This window comes from Echiichthys vipera (assembly GCF_963691815.1).
Source record: "Echiichthys vipera genome assembly, chromosome: X".
Classification (NCBI taxonomy): Eukaryota; Metazoa; Chordata; class Actinopteri; order Perciformes; family Trachinidae; genus Echiichthys; species Echiichthys vipera.
This window is the reverse complement of record NC_139825.1, coordinates 31173184-31195088: the sequence shown is the minus strand read 5'-3', so window position 1 is coordinate 31195088 and position 21905 is coordinate 31173184. Positions and strand designations below refer to the sequence as shown.

The window sequence follows — 21905 nt, the reverse complement described above, 5'->3', positions numbered from 1 at the left end:
AGACAGTAATTGAAACTCAAAGGACAGATTTTGTGTGGAGCATCACTGAAGTGTTGCGTTTATTGGCACAGAACAATAACAATGGTTGCAGAATTTAGATGATTAAAAGTGAAAACAAACGGCAAATTACATAAATCTATACTTGAATGCCAGTGCATGGAAGGCACACTTAAAGGTTTTTTTTCTAGTTTTTGTATCAGAGCATAGTGTAACATTGTCAATACGTTAACACCACACACTGACAACATTCAGCGTCGGGAGCAGTGAAGGACAAACACTGTGTTCTTTGGCCAAGTCAGTATTCATGGAAACAATCTACACTGCAAAGCTGTCGACGTCCCCTTGATGTAAACTGAAGAACTGCATGCACCTTTTCAGCAAGCAAATTAGTTGCACTGATGTGTTTCATTCATTTCAGACGTTAAACAGCATTTTCACTGCCGTGAATGTATCATTTTTTTATGCTTTTCAAGAAACTTATGATCAAGACATTGGTAAACAAGATTTTAAAGCGGTACTTTAGCAGGATTTGTTGTGAAAAAACTCAGTTTCTCAGAGCTGTTAATTAAATCAACTAATTGATCCGTCCACAAAATCGAGTGTCAAGCAACTTAAGCATTTCTTTATTTGAGGACAGCCACCGCAGGTCTGATATCCAGCTGGAAGACCTGGCGCTGAGAATCTGACCCCCTGATTACAAGTGTAAAAAATAGATCTCTAAAAAAAATCAAACCTTATTCCCTTTTTGATATTTTACAAAAAAAAAAAAAGAAGTTTCCCTCTGCCAGAGACAGGAAGACATATACAGTGCCTATAGAAAGTTCTGATACCCTTTTGAAATATTCACCTTTTTTTGTTTTAAAGCCTATAATAATTTTTCCAGCGTGATTTACACATTTTTCCTTACAACATCCATGTTAAATTGTTTTTATTCTAAATTTCTGAAAATAAATAAAAATTTAAAAACTAGAATAGCAGGGTTGAGTCCCCAGATTTAATACTTTGTTGAGGCACCTTTTGCTTTAATTACAGCATCAGTCTGTTTGGATCTGTCTCTACCAGCTTTGTGAACCTAGACTGGGGAATATTTCCCCATTCTTCCTGCAGAACTGTTGGAGTTCAGTCAGATTCTGTGGTGAGCGGTGATGGACTTCCCTCTTCAGGTCCATCCACAGATGTTCTGTAGGATTCAGGTCAGGGCATTCACCTTCCTGTCCTTTATTCACTGAGTTATTTTTATAGAGGTGTGTTTTGGGTGGTGTGCTGTGTTTGGTTTCCACCAAACAAATCAGCTTCCCTGATCGATCTTTTCCTTGCTCGGTCTCCAGTGTGGAGGGACGGCCCAATCTAGTTAAGGTCTGGGTGGATCTGTATGCCTCCACTTCTGGACAATACTCTGAACGGTCCTCAGAGGGAGAGATAAAGCCTCTGAAATCTTTTATATCCTTCTCCTAACTTGTGCCGATCCACAACTTTATCCCAGAGCTCTTTTGAAAGCATCTTTCCAACCGTGGTGAATTATTTGTGTTACCATGCACTAGGAGAGGAATCCTCAAGAAACAGGTGATTTTATTCTGAAGTTAAATCAAAAACTTGTGTGTGATCTAGAAGGTGATTGTTAAACCTGAGAATGTTTATAATGGTTATTCTAAAGGGACTCATCACTTTTCCAACAATGCTTTTCTAGTTTTTAATTTTCAGAAATTTTGAGGGGAAAAAATTCACTTGAATGTTGTACGGCAAAATGTGTAAATCGCGCTGGAAAAATGTATTTTTTTATGTATAATCATTTCAGGCTGCAAAACAAAAAAGCAACTATTTCAAAAGGGCATCATGACTTTCTATAGGCACTGTATGAGCGTGTGCAGTTACGACCTCTGACACTGGGTGCTGGTCTCCTCTACAGGTAGGCCTTGGGGACAATTGGGTCTCCGTACATGCAGTCCTCCTCCAACGCCAGGTTGTAAGTGCTTCCACTTCCTCCCTTGTAGGCACTGGTCACGATCCTGAGCCAGCCCTTCTCACCCTGTGGAGAGGTGGGAAAAAATCAGCAACTATTCTGATGATAGATTTTGTACGTACATTTCTGACATTTTATAGATCAAACAATCAAAGATTATCCATATTTAAATGCTAAGACAGGAGGCTGGTTGCTTTTGTTGCCAGGAGGATGCAACGGTCAGTCAAATCTGATTAAACCACACAGTTCTGATGGAAGCAGATGTTTAAAATAGTTTTTTGATGACGTTTTGGCCGTTCTCTTAATACAAAAAATACCTAGAATATTTTTCCATGAAATTGCAGGGATTTTGACGCACACATTTTGTAAACAGATTTGACATTGTTTAATAAAGACCAGCCTTGCATTGTCAAACCTTTCTCCACAGTTCTGACAGAAAAGTCTGGCTGCACCACTCTAGTAGAGATAAGTGAAAGAAAACATTGCGGCTTGTTTGTATTTCTTTTAATTAATCAAAATCGCCTTGGACAGCGCTAATGCTCAGATGCTGTGATGGTGCCCTTGCAAAGAGGAGAATGCCGTCGGAAATAGTCAGACTAGATAAAGACTTACCCATGGCTCTCCCCAGGAGTTGCGTACAATCCAGTATTCAACGCCGCCCTCCACCCCCCATCCTGCCACTGACACGATGTGGTTGATGTAAGGAGTCTCATAATATTCAGAGTAGAGACCTCCAGTGTAGGCATCCAGCTTCTCTGTGGCCATAATCCCACAGCTGGAGAAGACAAACACCACCAATGAAGCATACAGTGAAGCGACTACTGAAATATGCAAAGAGCTGCTCTGGAATGCGGGCGTGAATAAACGACAGTGCTCCATCGCAGCTGAACATATATGCAACAGAACGGGCTGTCTGCTGCTCTACAAAAAGGAAAAGTTGCAAACCTGATCGGCCCTCTAGCGTAGATCTCTGCCATCATCTTCTCCCTCCCGCTGACATCTCCATAATCGTCCACTTTCCACAGGGTGTAGTTCTTCACGATATTGCACACTCCAAAGGTGGTGCAGGTTCCACATTCATTGAAGGGTTTGCACTCTTTAGACAGAGACAGAACATATAACAGCTCAAACTCAAACAGGAAAGTGTGTATTGTAACCATTACTTTGTGCGCAGAAGGACACTCACTCTGGTCTTTGGCCTGGTAGTTGTTGCAGGTCTCATCTGGGATTCCATGTTTGTTAGCATACTCCCAAACGCCGCTGTGGTCTCCTCCATGGCAAGAACCAGCATCACCGCAGTCGACCACATTCTGGACAGAGAGATAGGCAGATGGCCACGCTCCTTTCCTCTTAATGTTGATGCGATCTGGTGAGAGAGCAAACGTGATACATTTTTTTAAAAATCACAACCTGTTTCTTTTAATCACTTCTGCGTAAAGAGGAAGTGAACACCCAGCCTATTTTAAAATGTCTCTAAACGGTCATGTGAGGACCTGCTGTTCTTCACCGCCACCAAACCACAATGTGCTATAATGATTCATACCCGCCATGGCGCTGGTGCTGCCGTGGGCCCAGCAGGAGCCACAGTACTGGGGAATGTGCTGGTTGCGGGTCGTGCTCACATAGTTGGTGCCATTGATGTTCCTCCAGTCCCAGGATTTGGGCAGTTCAGAAATGTTTAAATACTCGTGAGGACGAGGAGCGGTCCTGTGAACAGACAGATGATTAGACACCTTAGTTCTGCAGCAGCAACACAATAATTGATTTAATTTACCTCACGCATGAAGCAAAAATGTCTCAGGTCTGGAATCATCTATTGGCAAATCAAATATTGGCATTTATGTTGTTTTTTTTTATTTAAAAAAGGACTATTGATCATCAAAACAGGTGCAGTTTAATTTTCTGTCAATCCACTTACAATCATTTTAGCTCTAGGTCAGTCACTTTAAATGTAAAGGGACTTTGTATTCTTCACCACAGTAACATACAAGTTACTGAAGGCTTTAAAACATAATTTATATAATGTGAGGAGATAAACAATAAAAATCTAAAGTTTACATTTGAAATGGTGTGAGGTTTATCTTTTTGAACTTTGTTCAGGGTTGATCGCTGGGCTTGGGTTTAGACAGCTGATCAGTACCTTCCTCCTTCAGTGATACACTGAAACCTCGTGATTTGTAGAAAGTGATGACAAGGACACTTTGAAGGCATAACCGAAATGTTCCTGTCGGTTTAGTTTAGTTTCGTCTTCTCTCACCGCAAGTCACGTAATCAGAAAAACAGGAATGAAATCAAACCAAAAAATCCCAACCAACGGTTAGCATTTATCAATCAACGGTTAACTCTTATCAACCAACTGTTAGCAGCTATCAACCAACTGTTAACAGCTATCAACCAAAGGTTAAGAGGTACAAACCAACTAGTAACAGTTATTTACCAACGGTTAGCATTTAACAACCAACGGCGAAGTTACTTACCAACTGTTAACAGTTATCAACAAAGGGCTAACTTATCAACCAACGCTTAAGTTACAAACCAACTGTTAACAGTTATTAACCAGCGGTTAAGTTACCAACCAACTCTTAACAGTTAAAACCAACAGTTAATAGTTGTCAACGACCGGCTAAGTTACAAACCAACTGTTAACAGTTATTAGCCAACGGTTAAGTTACAAACCAACTCTTAACAGTTAAAACCAACAGTTAATAGTTGTCAACGACCGGCTAAGTTACAAACCAACTGTTAACAGTTATTAGCCAACGGTTAAGTTACAAACCAACTCTTAACAGTTAAAACCAACAGTTAATAGTTGTCAACGACCGGCTAAGTTACAAACCAACTGTTAACAGTTATTAGCCAACGGCTAAGTTATCTTATCAGACATTTATATAGTTATTGCGTTAGGTTAGCTGATGTTAGCTAGCTAGATATATCAAGTTAAAAAGGTGACTAACTAACTAGTTAATGCTTATTCATAATTCTAAACAAACATCAAAACTTCAAAATCACAGATATGTTGAACTTACTTGAGTCCGAAGTCATTTTTCCTCGGTGAGCGGACATAACACGGATGCTTTTGATTGAAAAACACTCCGGCGCTCACAGCGGACAGCACGACTGAAAACAGGACAACCAACACTGTCCTAGCCATCTTCAACACCCAGCAGTCACTTTCAACTATGTACCGTAAACGGGGAGCAGAGAGGAGGAACCCGGAGCTGTTCGGCAGAGACGGTCTGCTGAGTCTGTGGCGAACTCACGGCTGAACCGGTAAACAGAGTACGGTCATGAGTACAGTCATGTGACCGCAAATCACAGCCCACATGTCTGACAAGGAAGTCACAAGTCGATGGTGGATAACACAGGGCGACAGTCGTCCATGTACAGGTACTGTATTTACTGTTGTGTCCTCTTTACAGTTGCAAAATGCCCATTTTTCCCACAACACATCTCAGGTTTATTTATCAAAAGTAAAACCATAGACATATGTTATATTTATGGGCAAAACCCTAATTCTGACGCCATTCACCACCACCCAAATGTACACAGGTCAAAGTTACCAAAATAATAATGAAAAAGGTTTAAAAAAGACGAAGTCTAATTTAATGTAAGATATACTCTAGTTTACTTATTTTTAATGCTGAATTAATTAATACTTTGGATACTCAAATATGTCAATAAGTTGTTATTTTTTGATTCAATTAAATAAACATGCTAGAAATTATAATATACACTGAAGACCAAAAATATAGAACAAATTACAAATATTTGTATTTATTGTGAAAAACTGAATTTGATAGAATATCCGCTGGGTCTATACCACTGCTGTACTTGCATGGAAAAAAAACAGTGATCAAATTAGAGAACAGTAACCATTGTGTCAGAAGAGAAGATTTAAACAATGTTTTTTAGGGCTATAGGATTCAAAAATGAACAGGCAGTGTAGAGACCTTTGGTTTGAATGCCTCAGCACACAGGACATCACTAGTTTCCACAGGTCAGTAACTGTAGTGGGTTTCTGAGGCATTACTTTGTTTTCCAGAGATTCTCTATGAGGTTTAGATCTGGACTTTGAAACTTCTTTACACACTTTTATTGTTCCCACTTGTTTTTTTGTGATTAGCTCCCATTTTATATTATTATTATTATAAAACATGAACAAATCCAAAAACTGGAGAGCTTTAACCCACATTTGTGCTGTGATCAAATATAAAGTGTGAACTGGTCCATACGTAGATGAGTACTTGGGAAAGATGACGAGAGCACCCAGGGATACATGTTCTGTTACACAACACTACAATAGAATAAAGTTAATTTGGGTATAAAAAGAAAACAAACAAAAGATGTCTCCCAGAGGTAGAGCAGGTCCTCCTTCATGCGAGAGATTGACGGTTTGATCCCCGGCTCCAGTCCGCATGTTGAAGTGTCCTTGTGTGGCAAGACACTACCCAAAGTGCTCCCTGATGGGTGTGTGAATGTGGTGTGAATGGTTAAATTAGATTGTATGTAGGTGACATTAGTGTGAAAGTGACAGGTCGTGTGAAAGCGTCTTGAGTAGTCAGAAGATTAGAGAGGCGCAATAGTGAGTGACTTTGCTGACTGACTGCCTAGTCTGCCGGGGATAATACTTTTCCTAATACTCTTACCTTCTGTCCTCTCTGTCTGTATCATTTATGTCTCATCAATGCATGTTACTGATTCAGCTTCTTCCCTGGAGTTGTTTGTGCTTTGTCGTCTCGCAGGTCTCTGCTGATCGTGGTGGTGCCTGCTGCCGTGGTCCTGCATGATGCTTCTTGCTATTTCTATAACTATTAGTCTTATAAATTATAAAATTTGTAGCCATAAAAACATAATCAGTGGTATATCTCACTGTCGTAGCTGTTATTACCACTACTCATCATTGATCATTTACCACCATAATTATTGCCATTTTCATATTCTGTCACCTTAGCTGTGCTCTTTTCTACTCTACTGCTGTATTAACTACCATAACATGTAAGTCATATTCACATTACTATATGATAGTTACTGTTGCTTTTGTGTTTGCTTGCATCTCTGTAAGTGTGTCTGTTTGTCTTTCCCTCTTTCTCTCTCCTTTTCTTCTTCCCCAACCGGTGCACAGATGTCCGTCCTCCACAGAGCTGGGTCTGTCTGACGTTCCTGCCTGTTAAAGGGAAGGTTTTCGTTGCCACCGTACTCTACGGGGGAATTGTTGGGACTATGTCTATCATGAATAAGTCATAGAGTATGTGTTACCTACTCTGTAAAGTGTCCTGAGATAACTTTTGTTATGATTTGACACTATAGATAAAATTGAATTGAAATTGAATTGAATTAATGGAGAGATGTCCGAGCGGTTGGGGGTTCGGTGCTTTGCTCAACAGCAGGAGATGAACTGGCACCTCTCCAGCTGAGTCACTGAGCTACTACCAGGTCCAGATGGCTGGGAATAGATCTCAGATTTCTGACTTTGAAAGCCCACCTCTCTCAACCCGGCCGCGGACGGCAAGTGCGGCGTACCTGTGCGCGGTACAGTTGTAGCAGCTGTGAAGCGTGTTAGGGCGCGGTACGAATGGAAGTGTGAGTGGGGCCCGAGAGACAGCTGCTTATGTTAATTTAGGTGATGTTCCCCTTGAAGGACACTTTTACTGTTACTGTATACAGACCTTTTTATCCCAGACGGCACAGTGACCTGTCGTCATGTAGGTGCCTGCTATACAGCTCTCAGAATTATTATATGATTTCACTTTGGCTTTTTTGGGATCTAAACAACTTCAAGTAATGACAGACTGCTGTTGACAGGTGGTCTAGTAAGACTTTTGCATAACGATGTTACCAAAAAAAACAACCTTTTATGGTGGAATAAAACTTGTGAGGTGCTGAAAGGGACGAGTTAACTTTTGATGATAAAAAAGATCTGAAATCCACTTAACGTCTTCTCCTAAGCTTCTGGCCACATCTCTCAGTAGATGCCGCCAGTATGCTGACCGTGACATTTTTTTGCGCAATTAGTGTGTTTTACTTCATATGCACACAGAGGTCTGATGGCACCGCTTTTATTGAAGGACAACATGATTGACACAAGATCATACTTTGACTGGAATCATTGAAAATACTTGAACTAAGTCAACATGCTCCTCCTCCTCTCAATGACTCATCTGACACCACTGTGAAACTGTTAAAAACCGCAGTAAGCACTCGCTCCAGTTTGGTCACAGTCCAACTATACTCAGGGTGAATTTAAAGTGCAGCGGTCAACAAAAACATGACTGATCCCGATCACAAAGACAACATATATACTATAATCCTTGACTTGCATTACAGTATTGATGTACAACAATGCCTGCGGATGAGGTGAATATTTGATTAAAACATTTGTTTTACGAGGTAAATCATTAACTGTTGAATATGAAAACTAATCTGTTAGTTACTTAATCTGTTACTTAATCTGTCATGAAGATGTAATTTTTCTGATTTTATAATAATCAGTGCATCTTCATTAAGAGCAACTGAAGAGTGGTGAAGCTATGGAGGTGATCAGTGCACAGGGCTGGGTATTGGTACTCAATACCTTTAAGGCGGGGGTCTGCAACTCTGCGTCTGCATGCAGCTCTTCAGCCCCTTTTCAGTGGCTCCTTTAGCTTTGACAAAAAATAACATGGAAATAAATGTTTTTTTGCACAGTGGACAATCATTTGAAGGGAACACCTGTTATTTGAGTTGAAGGTGTTTTAAAAAAAATATGTGAAACTAAAATATGGATCACATGCTACGTCTACGGCCCAGCGCCTGACCATGCGGGTGGCTAATCACGATTTTCTGACCCGCGCTGTCAGTATCAGTATCGATGGATAACCCCCTTCCAAAGAATTATCGGAGTAAATGAAATTGCTTTGATAGCCAACAATGATGACATAACTGTATGCTTGATATGTGGTGAGAAACAGGAAATAAAAATAATAATAGGAATAAAATGTCAAGTTTTCTTTGTCGTTCTATAATTTCATAAATGCAACAAGATAGTTTTTTGTATACATCATAAAACTATATATAAATCTTTATAAGCTGTGACATTAAATATGTTTTGCGGCTCCAGAAAAATTTTATTTGGTGGAAGGGGCAAAATGGCTCTTTTGATAGTAAACGTTGCAGACCCCTGCTTTAAGTGATCAACCGAAATAACTTCTCCAATCAAACAATACCTGCATTTGAGCTGAGATGCTTTCATTCACATGAAGGGTATCGAGTAAAGTTTGTTGGAAAAAAAAGGTGTGTCAAGTGTCAAGTCATGATGACAAATGAGGGCCTGTGCATTGTATCATAACACACCTGATATACTGATGATTAACACTTTTATTCGTTAAAAATTCATCAAACACATGAAGTTGAATCACAGTTTAAAATGTTTTAACTAAACGTGCATTCACACCAAAAGTGATGGAGGCAATTATATCATCCGGAACACGAGTATCGTGGCGTTTGTAGTAATGCGCGATATAAACGATAAACAGTGGCCTACGATAGAGATTTTAATTATCGGCTCTATCTTGATAACCACGGACATATTAAAACGAAAATTGTGGCCATTCATTCCCATGATAGCTGCTCATGGTGTGGTGGTTGGTTGCTTTATAACGCTGTGATGGGACATGTTTCCTGGTTCTCGTGTCCGGTTGTGTCGCTGCCATAGTCTGTATAATGATCGTCTTTATAGAGGCTATGTTCGCTGCGTTAGCTTTGCACTGGGCCATTACGGAGACGGGTCCTAAGCTGCTGAAGGTGTTTCACTACGGCTCTTTTTAGCCACGCACCCTCCTTCTCCTGCCCATAACTCCATTTCTGCAGGGTCTAAAATTGTGTCCACATACATTTTTTTAGTAGAGGGTCTAAAGACAATTATGAGCCTTTTGATTGGTATCCAATCCAAGCGAATGTGCTTCCGGGGGACGAGAACTGGGCCGCTAAGCCCATAGGAGCATTTGACGAGAGCATCTGTCCTGGGCAGGTCTTTATTTAAAATAGTCGTGCCTAATACTGGAAGTATTTACCTAATTCACAATGCCTCCATCGCTTTTGGTGTGAATGATGAGCACTTTCTTTAACGGTCTGGGTGTGTGGTGGCGGTCAGAGTTTGGGAGCAAACTGTTGTGTGTTCTACACCAGTCTCCGTCTCTTGCAGTCACGCTCCATCTGGTCTTCAGACATGTTGGTGGCTGCACCCAGAGGAGACACTTGGTTCAGCATGGAGTCATCTGATGCCTGACCAAACAGGGCCATTAACAACGCAACACCAAATCCTGTGGCACGCTCTCCCTGCAGAGACACATTTGAGACAAGAAACAAGGGTCAGATTCCAGCGTCAATACTGTTAACTTACCCTGAAGTTATCTTTTTTTTATCACTACCTGTAAAGTTCTATTTTCATTCATAGTTGATGAGACTAAAACATGAGACTTTGTTCGGTCTAAAACCCAATCTCCAATAAATGTTACAGTTGTTAAATCATTTCTGAGACAACAATGAACTGGTGAGTACAAATACTGTCTATACGAAAGGCTTTAGTCGAGTGTAAGTGAGGTTGAGCCCTGTTTTTTATTATCTGAACACAAGACTCCATACCTCGCCTTAAGGTAAAGGAATGACAGCGAGAAAAACCAGTTTCAGTGTTCATGTTGGCACCCGACTATTATTTTAAGACAACCCTGAAAAACCTATCCTATCCTTTAGTGATCAACATAAGTTTAAGTCAAAGCAAAAGGACGTTAAACTTCATGGCGGTCCTCAAACTTTCTGCTGACTCTTCTTTCAGGTCAAAGAGTCTTTGGTAATAGTTAATAGTCTGTAATACAGTGCTATGGAAGCAAATCTGTGTCATCTGATTTTGAAATTAAAAAGCTATTGAATTTCTAGCACTGACTATGTATGTATTGAAACTATGTATCTGAATGTTTTGACTCTGAATTTAACTGTTTAATGTATATGGTTAATAAATCCAAGGCTACAAATTACAATATGCCAAATTCAGAAGCTAAATACAATGTATAAAATGCAATGTTATAAATCCAAGTTATCTGAATTTGGCCCGTTTCATTTTTTAACTTTGAATTTTTTAACCTTGAAAAATAAAGAGTTAAATTCAGAGTCAAAACATCCAGATACATATTTTCATACATACATATTTATAATAACCAGAAATTCAACAGCTTTTTAATTTCAAAATCCGATGACTACCATACAGTGCCTTCAACAGCGCACACACATTTTCCACAGCTGATATTGCATATGGACATGCAGTAATTAACAGCAGATACAAATAACTTTGTACCATTATAAAATGTATTTATGTCGTTTTGTGGTTACAAATGTTAAGATCAGTTAGTCATTGTGCACATGTCTTTGTCAGCCAAATGCAAGATTAAAACAGCACAGAATACCAGGAGTTCAAGTGAGACTTGGTCTGAACAAGTTCATTTTCTATACCAATGTGCCCGACAAAATGTACTTTGTGATGACTCACACCTGTTCTGTTCCTCTGCTTCAGAAAAAGCCGCCTCAGGCAGCAGAAACATGCAATAAAGTTTTACAAAGTAATGACCATTACCCCAAAAATATGAGCACTAACTGATTGTACAATTTCTGTAAGCACACCAAAGCCCAGTTACTCACAGCATGGACAGGAGAGGCGATATCAACATGGACCCAGACACCAGGCCAGTCAAAGCCCAAGTGGGAACCAATGAAGAGACCGGCACAGGAGCTCTGGGCGTTCTCCCGGTCCTGTCAAAACAAGAAGAGGATGACAAACATCAGCAACCGCCCCAAAACCAATGATAACATCTGTAATCTATACACTGATCTGTGTTAATGTTTATGCTGATTTACTGTAAATCAAAATCTAAACTTTAGCGATTCACACACCATCTACTGTCTGTATATAGTCAAACACAGCAACTTTACCCTGGTCTATCTACACTGAACTATGTCAAAAGAGACAAAATGTGTGTCTGTGTTATTCTCAGTCAATAGATCAATGTTGATCAATGAGAGTTGATTGGTCTGACTTATTGATCACAGCATGCCCTCCTGTAAAATGGGTATTGCAACACATGCGTCTTCAGTCCATAGTTTTATATCTGCACTAATTCCTCTCGTCTCGCTTTTTTTGGATGAAAATATTGTATATCTTAGTTTTTCTTAAAGCAATATTCTCAGTAGGGGGATTTCGATATCACCGAACCCTAGTCCACTGGTTTCTACCTAGTCTAGTTTCCCTACAACCGGAATGTATCAGCCGGCGCCCTGATATTTTGTGGCTGTTCAATCAGGTGAATATAGGTTGTTTTTTTGCATCCAAGCATTTCCAATTTCTTTAAATTGTTTCACAAAAAAATTAATGATATTATTTGAGTCATCTCCTAAAATATGTTGCCTGTAAAAAACATTTGCTTGAGACAGTTGAAGGCATGGTTGTGCATATGATCAGGAAAACCCCTGTTGTAGTTTGTCACTTACTGCCACAGAGTTCTTCATGTCGGCCATGGCAGAGGTGAACTCGCTGAAGTGCAGCTCAGGGCAGTAAACCAGAGGGTGAGCGAGATCTCCGCTGCTGCGGCCAGCGCGCACACAGGCAACCTCCCACTGCTCACTGTTAGTCATCACAGCTGCATGGTACTTCCCTGTGGAGATCCCCTGCACAACAGGAACAGAGAAAAAGGTTTTAGATGCAGAGAAAATACGTTTTTGAAGGCTAAATTTATTTTTGTTTTTATTGACTTGTGAGAAGTTGAAAATGCTCCAGTTCATGCTTGTGGTCTGTAAGCAGCTGTCGCGCACCTGTGCCCCTGTCAGTGTGGCCATGTCCAGAATAATATCAGCTGACAAGTCTTTGCTGGCATACACCACTCCATCAGCCAGTACCAGTCGGCCCTCTGCATCAGTGTTGTTGATCTCCACTGTCCTTGAGAACAAATGAATGACAGACTTTTTTAAAACCACAGCCAACATTCATTTTTGTTAATTTAGCATGTAAAATATCATGCTAAATCATAGTCAGTCGCGCTGAAAAATCACGGTATTATTAAAGAGTATCTCACTTTCCGGAGTAGAGGGTGTGGATATCATCAGGCCGTGTGGCTGTGGGTCCAACTGCGTTCTCTGCGAGGCAAAAAACTGCATGGAGGTTATCCTTAAAGCCCTGGAACAAGCAAAGGAGAGAGTCTGATTAAAACAACAAAGAAACAGACTAGAACAATTGTGACAGCTGCTGAGGGATAATCCGAAAGCTCACCTGTTTAATAGTAGCTCTGAAAGCTCCTAAAATGGCAGCCGCTCCCCCGCAGTCTCTCTTCATGCCTGGCATTGTGGTCTAGAAAAAAACAAACATATTTGCATGTGATGAAACCCGTTTTCATCTCTGATGTCACTCTAATGCTGAACCTCTAGCATGCATCGACCAGGACAGTGACCCAGCAGTTCATATATTTACAGTCAGGAAATCTTTACTAGCTGGTTTGTAAAACACCACATAAACTGGTGCATGCATCAGCCACTACATGTGGAAGGATTACTGAGAATAGACTTAAAGCTTAACAGATCAGTGGTGTCACAGCGTGCTGGTTCGAGGATCACCAAGATGACTGCAGAGTTAATCATGTTTTTGAAGGTGGCAGTCCCAAAAGTGTACAGGGAATGGGCCAAAACACCTTGTCAGTGGCAGACATGTTTTTCTACTGCTGGTTTGTGCGGTTTAAGCCGTATTTTTAATTCAGTTCACAGGATCACAATGAACATCAAATATAACAAATTTAGATGTATCCTGAATTACATAAGCTAAGACACCAGTCACATGCAATTCTAACATACTGTATTTGCAGTAAAAATCAGATTTGCTTCTTCTAGTTGCAGTGATGTTCCCAAGAAATTAGCATAACAAACCATGATAAACTATGGTTACTACCAATTAACTTAAGAGTACCTTTCCCTTGATGCTGAGTCCTCCAGTGTCATAAACGATGCCCTTGCCCACCCATGCAATGGTTTGGGTCGCTCCATCTGGTGTGTGGCTCAGGACTGCTAATGCAGGAGGATGCTCTGCCGCCTTGCCAACTCCATAAATACCTGACGGGGAGAGAGATAGAAAACACAAATAATCAATCTGAGGGTTTGTCGTCTCTTGGATAAGGACAGATATACATGCGTCTGGCTCTATAAAGGCCTGCGTTTTCTCCAATATTGAACTTTAGAGTTTAATATTAAGGATTAAGTTATGCTGGCTAGAGTAACTAAATCCCAGAGGTTGGGCTCAAGAGCCCCCACCCTAGCCTCGTGGGACCATCCTGAGCTTGCAAGCTCCAATGTATTTTACTCGCAGATCAGTCTGGTAACATTTTCGCCCCAAAAGATCTCCAAACCAGAGTTCCCAGATAATTATGCAGAGGAAATCAGTATCATGAGAATCAATCCATCTGGTGGAGTCATGTTACCTCTACCCTGGAGATAATGCTGCAGCATTAATTGCTGAAGAACCATTTCCAGAATAACATGTGAAACGTAAATATGTGTATCTAGCTTGTAGTTATAGAATATCAAATCTTTATGTTAATATTTGCAAAAGTTATCTAACCACCATGGAGAGCTGCTGTTTACCAAAAGAGGTAAATAAGCTTAATGCACACTCTTTTATTTTAAGTGACGGTTGGCATTTTCAACAACAGAAACATTAATGAAAAAAAAGATCATGTACAGTAAATCAGTAGAGGAAAACATCTACAGACAATACCTCCAAATCCTCGTTGTTTCAGCTCTTTTCCACGAATGATCACTGGAGTTATTCCAAGTTCAGTTCCCACAGCTTTGATCTCCTGAAACAGAAAATAATGTCTGTGACAGGGGGCTGCTGCAAAAACAATTAGAACCATGTTCCTGTAATAGAGTCAACAAGATTCAGAAAGGAAAAATATTTACACTTACATCTAAGAAGTGATCTGTATTCATCTCATTGCATGGCGTGTCCACAATTCGAGCTGCCATTCTCACTCCATGGGCAGCGTTGGAGAGACACTGAAAAGAACCAAAGCTTTTAGCTAATATGGCAAAAACATGCTATTTCTGAGTAGCGTCTTAAAAGGCCTTGAACATTTGTTTAAAAAAAGGAAAATGAAGAGAGTAAAAATAAAAATGCAGTACCTCGAGTTCTGTGTCATCCAGGCGACTGCTCTCTTGCCCGGCGATCACAATCTCCACAGTGACGTGTTTCTTCTCAGCCCTGCGTGAAGACGTGGTGCGGCGAGAGAAGATGGGGAAGGCCCTGGCGATGGCACAGGCGGATGCAAACACATCTGAACGCTCACACACCATCTGAAGAGGAAACACACTCATGTCAGACACTTGGTCACACAAACTGTCCTTTCACTTAATGACCCAGATTTAACTGCCACAGGAGGATGGTATCCATGGTATCAAAACTGTTCTGTAGCTAAAAGTGCTCCCTGACTTCCTGAAAGTGAGAAAGGGAAGGAAATTCACCTCATATCCATTAACTATTATGTAACAGGCAAGAACAAATAAAATTCTTAAGGTACTGACCACAATGCAGCGGTTGTTCCCTCCAGGAAGGCAGGAACGGACCAGACGGGACACAAAGTGGGCAGAAGACTGGCTGTTGTGCCTGCTGACCCGTGAAGGAAGAGCGGCCACCGTCGCATGGTTGAGATACAGAGGGCAGCTGTCTGTAGGGTTCGGGTTCAAAGCACTGAGAGCCGCCTGCCAGATCTAAGGAAACATGAGACAAAACTGGTATTTTAGATTCATTATCGAGACAGTAGAGTACAAACAAATGGCAGACTAACTGATCAAACTGACAGAATGTATCTGCAACTATTTTGGTAATTTAATTTTTGTTTAAATTAAATTTGTATCGCAAAACTGTCATCTGGTTACAATACAAGCTGAAGTTGAAGTTTTCACTTTGGGCTTTGGAAATTGTGTGGAGCACTTTTTTGTATATAAATAAATGAATAATAAATATAATGAACAAAACCTATGATCCTATAATAACTCAACTATTTGCATATTGAGAGTTCTGGTGTTACCCAAGAGACATAAGTGACGTGCACACGATCGAAAAGGTCTTTTTTTTCTCTCCGTCGTTCTTAAAAAGATTTCTGTCCTCACAGCCTCGACTCAAGAAATATCTTCGTCCAAACGAAACCAGTGAAACTGACTCAAAGCACTGTAATACAAATGCCAGGCCTGGGTGTGGTGCTGTAACTGCCACAGAAATACACCAGCAAGGGAGAGAGAGGGAAAGTTGCTGTTGTTTATAATCAGAATACTGTTGTTTATAATCATGGATACCTCCTCGGAGGTATCCAGATTTCTTGTTAAATCTGGAGACTTCCTAAATCCTCATCCATCCTAGAGAGAAATCTGTCGACTGTTTCTGGTGTAAGTGGCGACTTTTGTGGTGTTTTGGACTCTGATGCAGGAATCACTCTGTAGTAACTGATCTCAACAAACAGCGGGTGCTGCTGTGAGCCCTTCCCCGTCCCAAAACACTCACAAGCGGGCACTGTCTCGCTACTTTTTGCAACCTTCTTGGCAACTTTATTAATAAAAAGCTACTAGCGACCAATTCAACGACATATTCAGATCATCAGGTAAAAGGGAGAATATATGGTCGGCCTCATTCATTCACATGCAGCCTCTCAGAGTACAGTTCAGTCTGTGGGTCCGTGTCCCTCCCACGCAGCAGCACTGTTGTTATTATGTGACGCTGCGGGGGTTAGAGGTCAGAGACGGGGAGATGAAGGCATCGTTAACTGGAGGCGTTTTGAATTTTCCCACTCTGGAAGATACAAAGATACAGTTTTCAGGCTCCGATAACGTTGGCTGCGTGTGGATGGTCGGCCAAAAAGGATACTAAAGTTGTGCGGTTACAGGAAAATGCGTCTTCATGTGGACACGCCCTTAGCCTAGTCTACAGCTTCCTCACTATCACCAGGACCATCTGTCCACATATTAAAATTTAGGGCAAGAGAGTTGACAACTGTTTGCTATAAGCCATGCAAGACTACTGTTATCACCAGTGTGTAGGCCTGCACGATTAATCGTTATAAAATCACGATCTCGATTCACTCCTGTGCACGATTTCATTTTGAAATGACTTCGATTCTCATTTTATTTTACGAGCCGGCTACATCACAAACTCGTTCTGATATGAGCGCTCCAAAGTGCTGCAGGTTAACGTCAGCCTAGATTCTCAAAGCTCAGGCAGAGCGCTGCGCCTTTAAGTCACGTGTTTCACTCATGTGGCCGTGGCGAGAGGAGAGCGTGAGTTGGGAAAGCGCGCAGCATCTCCGAATTTAGTCTAGCGACACAGGACAAAAAATGGCTGATGAAAACCCTGTTCTTAGCGACGAAAATCAGGCAACTACATCTCAAACCGACCTCGTTCCGAAAAAAGGCTCGCATTCTGTGGTGTGGAAGTATTTCGGTTTCAAACAAGACGACGATGGTCAGTGTAATGTAATTTGCAAATCATGCTATGGCGTCGTTGCAGCACCGCAAGGTAATACCTCAAATCTTTACCAGCACCTCAAACGTCACCACAAAGTGCAGTATGATGAAGCCGAAAAAGTTAAGAGATCTGAAAGTCGTTCAACGCAGAGATCTATTTTAGAGACCTTCCACAATGCGACACCATATCCACAAAACTCCAGTAGGAGTAAAGAAATAACCGAGGCAATTGCTTACCATCTAGCAAAGGATATGGTTCCAATAAACACAGTAGAACGTGACGGATTTCGTAAGATGATCCATACATTGGACAAACGCTACTCGATACCCTCCCGTAACTATTTTTCATATGTTGTACTGCCAGCTATGTACAATAAAGTGAGGGCTGAAGTCCAGGCAGAAGTGCAGCAAGCGGATTATTTTGCGACAACAACTGATTTATGGTCTAGCCGAACGATGGAGCCATACATGAGCCTTACTGTTCACTTCATAACCGCTAATTTCACCATGAAAAGCAAGTGCCTACAAACGGCTTATTTCCCCGATGACCACACGGGCGAGATCTTGGCACAGGGACTGAGGGATGCCCTCGCATGTTGGAAGTTGGAAGAAGAGAAAATGGCATGTACAACAACGGACAACGGGTCAAACATCGTGAAGGCAATCTCCATCAACAACTGGACCAGGCTCCAATGTTATGGCCATAGGCTACATCTGGCAATTGGTGAGTTGCTGTGTGTGTGTGTGTGTGTGTGTCTGTGTTGTACCAAGTTAGCCCCTCACCTGTATAACAGTGGTTCTCAAATGGGGGTACGTGAAGGCAGTCCAGGGGGTACGGGAGATTTTGAAATAAACTTAAAAAGTAGCATCCATGTAAAAAAAAAACGCTGGCCCTTTGAATGGACAGTTCCAGTATTAAAAAAAAAGATTTGTCAATTACACCGATCTCACCGGATTTCTCGTGTTTTTTTAAATTTTTTTTTACTGTAAATCTTGAACCATTTGCGCAATCGAAAAAAAAATCCCAACGGTTTCTGAAGCAGACTCGCTGCGCTTTTCAGAGATATGCGGTCATTACAGTAATAGCAGGCAGAGCGTCTCAGCGGCTCCTAAAGAGACAGAGGCTGTTTCTGCCGGTGTATTTTTACATCAGGACTGACCTGGAAACAAGAGGCTAAAACAAATAACTACTTGTAATGGCCAATTTAATATTAATTTACTTTTGTCACTGACACCTTGGTAGGTTGGCTACCTGTGTTTTATTTATGCTTATTTATGTTACAATTTTTAGAGCCTACTTGAATAGCCAATTGAATGTGGGTTTTTTTTTGTTTTTTTTTACATTGAAGCCTTCATTTGCAGGTGTTTAGTGTTGGTTCAAGAAATATTCAACTAAAAGGCCAGCAATTAAAGTTATTATGATGTTGATGTTGTATTATGATACTGTTTGATACTGCACCATGGCCACAGTGGTCAGTATGCACTTTATTTTCTTTTACGTTCATTGAAGCCTTTGTTTACAGGCTTGTGCCAATAAAATCTAGGTTTGGTACCGTCAATTTGTTGTTTTTTCATGGTTCATGTGTGCAGTAAACTTTACACTTAGTGAGGGGGAAAAAATCGTGCCAGAGAATCGTGATATCAATTCGAAGCTAAAAAATCGTGATTCATATTTTTTCCCTCTATCGTGCAGGCCTACCAGTGTGTTTAAGTATGTATATGAAGCTTAGGAGATCAGAAGATTTAGTCCGACTCGTGATTCCAACTCTAACTTTCCCAGCATCTGGACAGACCAAATACAAACCTAATCCGCCGATATGTAAGTGGAAAATGTTTAAAGGCGTTTTAAAATGAAATGGCACCCAAGTTTACAGACAGTGTCAGAATTGCCACATTAATGTTGCACAAAGACATTTTTACTACAAGCAGAACAACAATGTTAGTTAATCATTGTTGTGGGGAATTTCCTTTACCTCGCAGACTCGCTCTTTCAACCCTATCAACCATCTCTGAGGACTTTGAACGACAGTCTACAAGACACCACTTACAGCTCCACGAGTTATCATGAGAGCATAGTATTTTTGTCAGAGTCAGACCACTGGACTTGTCAATGCCAGCCTGAATAAGCTACTTTAAAAGGATGCCACCGAGTTTAAGACGACGCTTAGGCTGGCACCCAGATTCACAGCCTCTGGGGAAAGTTAAGAGTTCAACGCTGAGCAACAGATCCTTTGTTTTCTGCATCTTTCTTTGAGAAATCATGTTAGACATTTTAGATAAAGCAGTAAAGCTGCCTGAAACCCATTTTGACATTTATGAAAGCTTTATTGTATTTAAGAAAATGAAAAGATGAAGATGAAGAGATTTCACTGATTTCTTTCACATGCAGTCCATATTGAACCAGTTCCAGAATCAGAAGCACTATACCTAGACTTGTCAAATCTGGAATATATTTTACTAGAGAGGCTAAAATGTCTATAAAGCACAGTTTTATATTAGTATGACTGTATTATACTTGCGAAAATGCAAGCCAGGAAATGAAAAGCTCAAACTTTAAAAGTGCCACATTTGTAAAAAATGCACATTATTCTGTTAGAAGAAACTGGTTTTGGTGAAGAACTATTTAAGATCTGGCAACTAGCACAATTGTAAGCAATAAAACACAGTAAAAAAAACATATAATATATATATATTTGCGGTTTAAAACATTTTCCACAGGTCTGGCAGCGCAAGACTACTTTTCTTTTGTCTAATAAAAACAATGTATAGGTAACAAGACGATATAGAGCGAACGGTAGCTAGTTAGTTAAATTATTGTGTCTAGTTAACTATTTTTTTATTTTTTATTAAATAATTCAACATTCAGTACATGGCACAGTTAAACAAGTGAATCCATTCTTATTACATGCTTGCATGTGGATACATAAGACAGACATAAGGTTTATAAAAAAGGTTAAGAAACTAACAAAAAACTAAAGGGAAACCACAGATTTGTATTAAAAGTGTTTGTTTGTAACATTGCATTAAAATAGCACAGTTAATTGTATAAACAGGGATTGTGTCACCGTTGTTTTTCTTCAGAAAAGGGGCTTAGTTCACGTTAGATAACCTATATTTGAGTATTATATATTTTTAAACTGTTGCTTTCTTCCTTGTAATTTTATCAAAAGGGATTTCGTATGAGTGTTAAATGCTCTCTTAAATACTAGGAAGTGAGGGGATGTTTTTAAATATCCGTTGTTATGAATAAAATATAATCACCACATTCACCATGTAAGTTTCTTCTGAATTTCCCCTTGTGGTGCCAAGAGTAATTTCATCAGTCGTAAAGCTCGGTCCAGAAATTGTCAGCCAGTTTTTCACCACCTCCCATAAACTCTGTGTAACTAAACAGGTACTTAAGATATGTGTTGTGGTTTAAATTGCCTTTTTACAAAACGCACATGCATCTAAGTCAATGTTAAATCTGTGGTAACGGGGTCTGGTCAACGTTAGCTGCTGGTGGTGTTCAAGTGTCGCTAACGCTACGTACATTTAGCTAGCGGTTTTAGCTAGGGTTAGCATTGAGCTAACATAAGCCGTCACCAAACTAAAATTTCCATTCATTATATTACCTCGCTGCTAACGACCGGCTGTAGTTTCCCTTTGATGTGAGCCCAGCTGACTTTCTGCAGGTTGGTCTGCTGTCCGATGATCAGGACAGGGCGCCTCTGGGGCTCGGAGTCGCCGGCAGAAGCCTTAAACTCCAGCACCACGTTCGCCATCTTTGTAACTGCTGTCGTTCAGCCCGGACCGGCGACGGAAGCATGGACGGAAGCCGGGAGGCGGAAGGTCCCGCCCATTTTCGCCTCTGATTGGCTGGAAGGGCTCTTCTCCGATTGGTTGTTTGATCGGCCGTGACACGTCATCTCACTGTCACAGTGTGCTGACAGCAGTTCGTTACAAAGATTCATCGGTTACCCGTTAAATCTTTCTTTATCAAAGTCAAAACTCCCACACTGAGACTGTTAAATGTGAATAAACCCGTAAACTGTGGCTGGATATTTGTAGATTCATTTGAGATAATACCTGTAATCATTTTGAGCTCCTCTTCTGAAGAGTAACGCTCCAGCTGAAAAACAATAATGAATTAATTAATCTCATTTTAATTCTTGCAAAGTTTTACATCCACAAATGTAAATTTGTCAAAGTAAAACCCGTTTTTTTGTGTTTTTATGACAGAACTGGAGGAGTATTTGAAGTTAATATCCTCTGTTAATAACAAGAAAGCTATCAAAACTATAAATCTGTGCTCCCAGTTTAATAGCTTTAATTCTATTTAATTTTCATTGCCCTGGTGTGTCTAACTTTTTCCCCTTTTTTCAAAAAATATTTTTTTTCTTTATTGTCATTGTACCAGTACAACAAAATTTACATTTACAATTTGATC

The 21905-nt window shown here is 40.4% G+C and overlaps 2 protein-coding genes across 2 annotated transcripts; both read right to left on the bottom strand.

Moving 5' to 3' along the window:
* Nucleotides 1-29: 29 nt before the first annotated feature.
* On the bottom strand, nucleotides 30-5217 carry ctsz (cathepsin Z). The gene is made up of 6 exons (XM_083939274.1): nucleotides 4987-5217; nucleotides 3504-3667; nucleotides 3147-3326; nucleotides 2906-3056; nucleotides 2573-2735; nucleotides 30-2026 (listed from the first exon to the last, which is right to left on the bottom strand). Exons 1-6 carry the CDS (start codon nucleotides 5109-5111, stop codon nucleotides 1901-1903), a joined length of 909 nt encoding a protein of 302 aa, XP_083795400.1. The 5' UTR covers nucleotides 5112-5217; the 3' UTR covers nucleotides 30-1900.
* A 4078-nt stretch (nucleotides 5218-9295) lies between these two features.
* Nucleotides 9296-21254, bottom strand: npepl1 (aminopeptidase like 1). The gene is made up of 12 exons (XM_083938938.1): nucleotides 21091-21254; nucleotides 15545-15730; nucleotides 15146-15316; nucleotides 14930-15019; nucleotides 14739-14820; nucleotides 13935-14077; nucleotides 13248-13325; nucleotides 13054-13154; nucleotides 12794-12917; nucleotides 12473-12649; nucleotides 11627-11737; nucleotides 9296-10273 (listed from the first exon to the last, which is right to left on the bottom strand). The coding sequence occupies exons 1-12, from the start codon at nucleotides 21238-21240 to the stop codon at nucleotides 10115-10117; spliced, it is 1572 nt and encodes a 523-aa protein (XP_083795064.1). The 5' UTR covers nucleotides 21241-21254; the 3' UTR covers nucleotides 9296-10114.
* Between the last annotated feature and the right edge of the window lie 651 nt (nucleotides 21255-21905).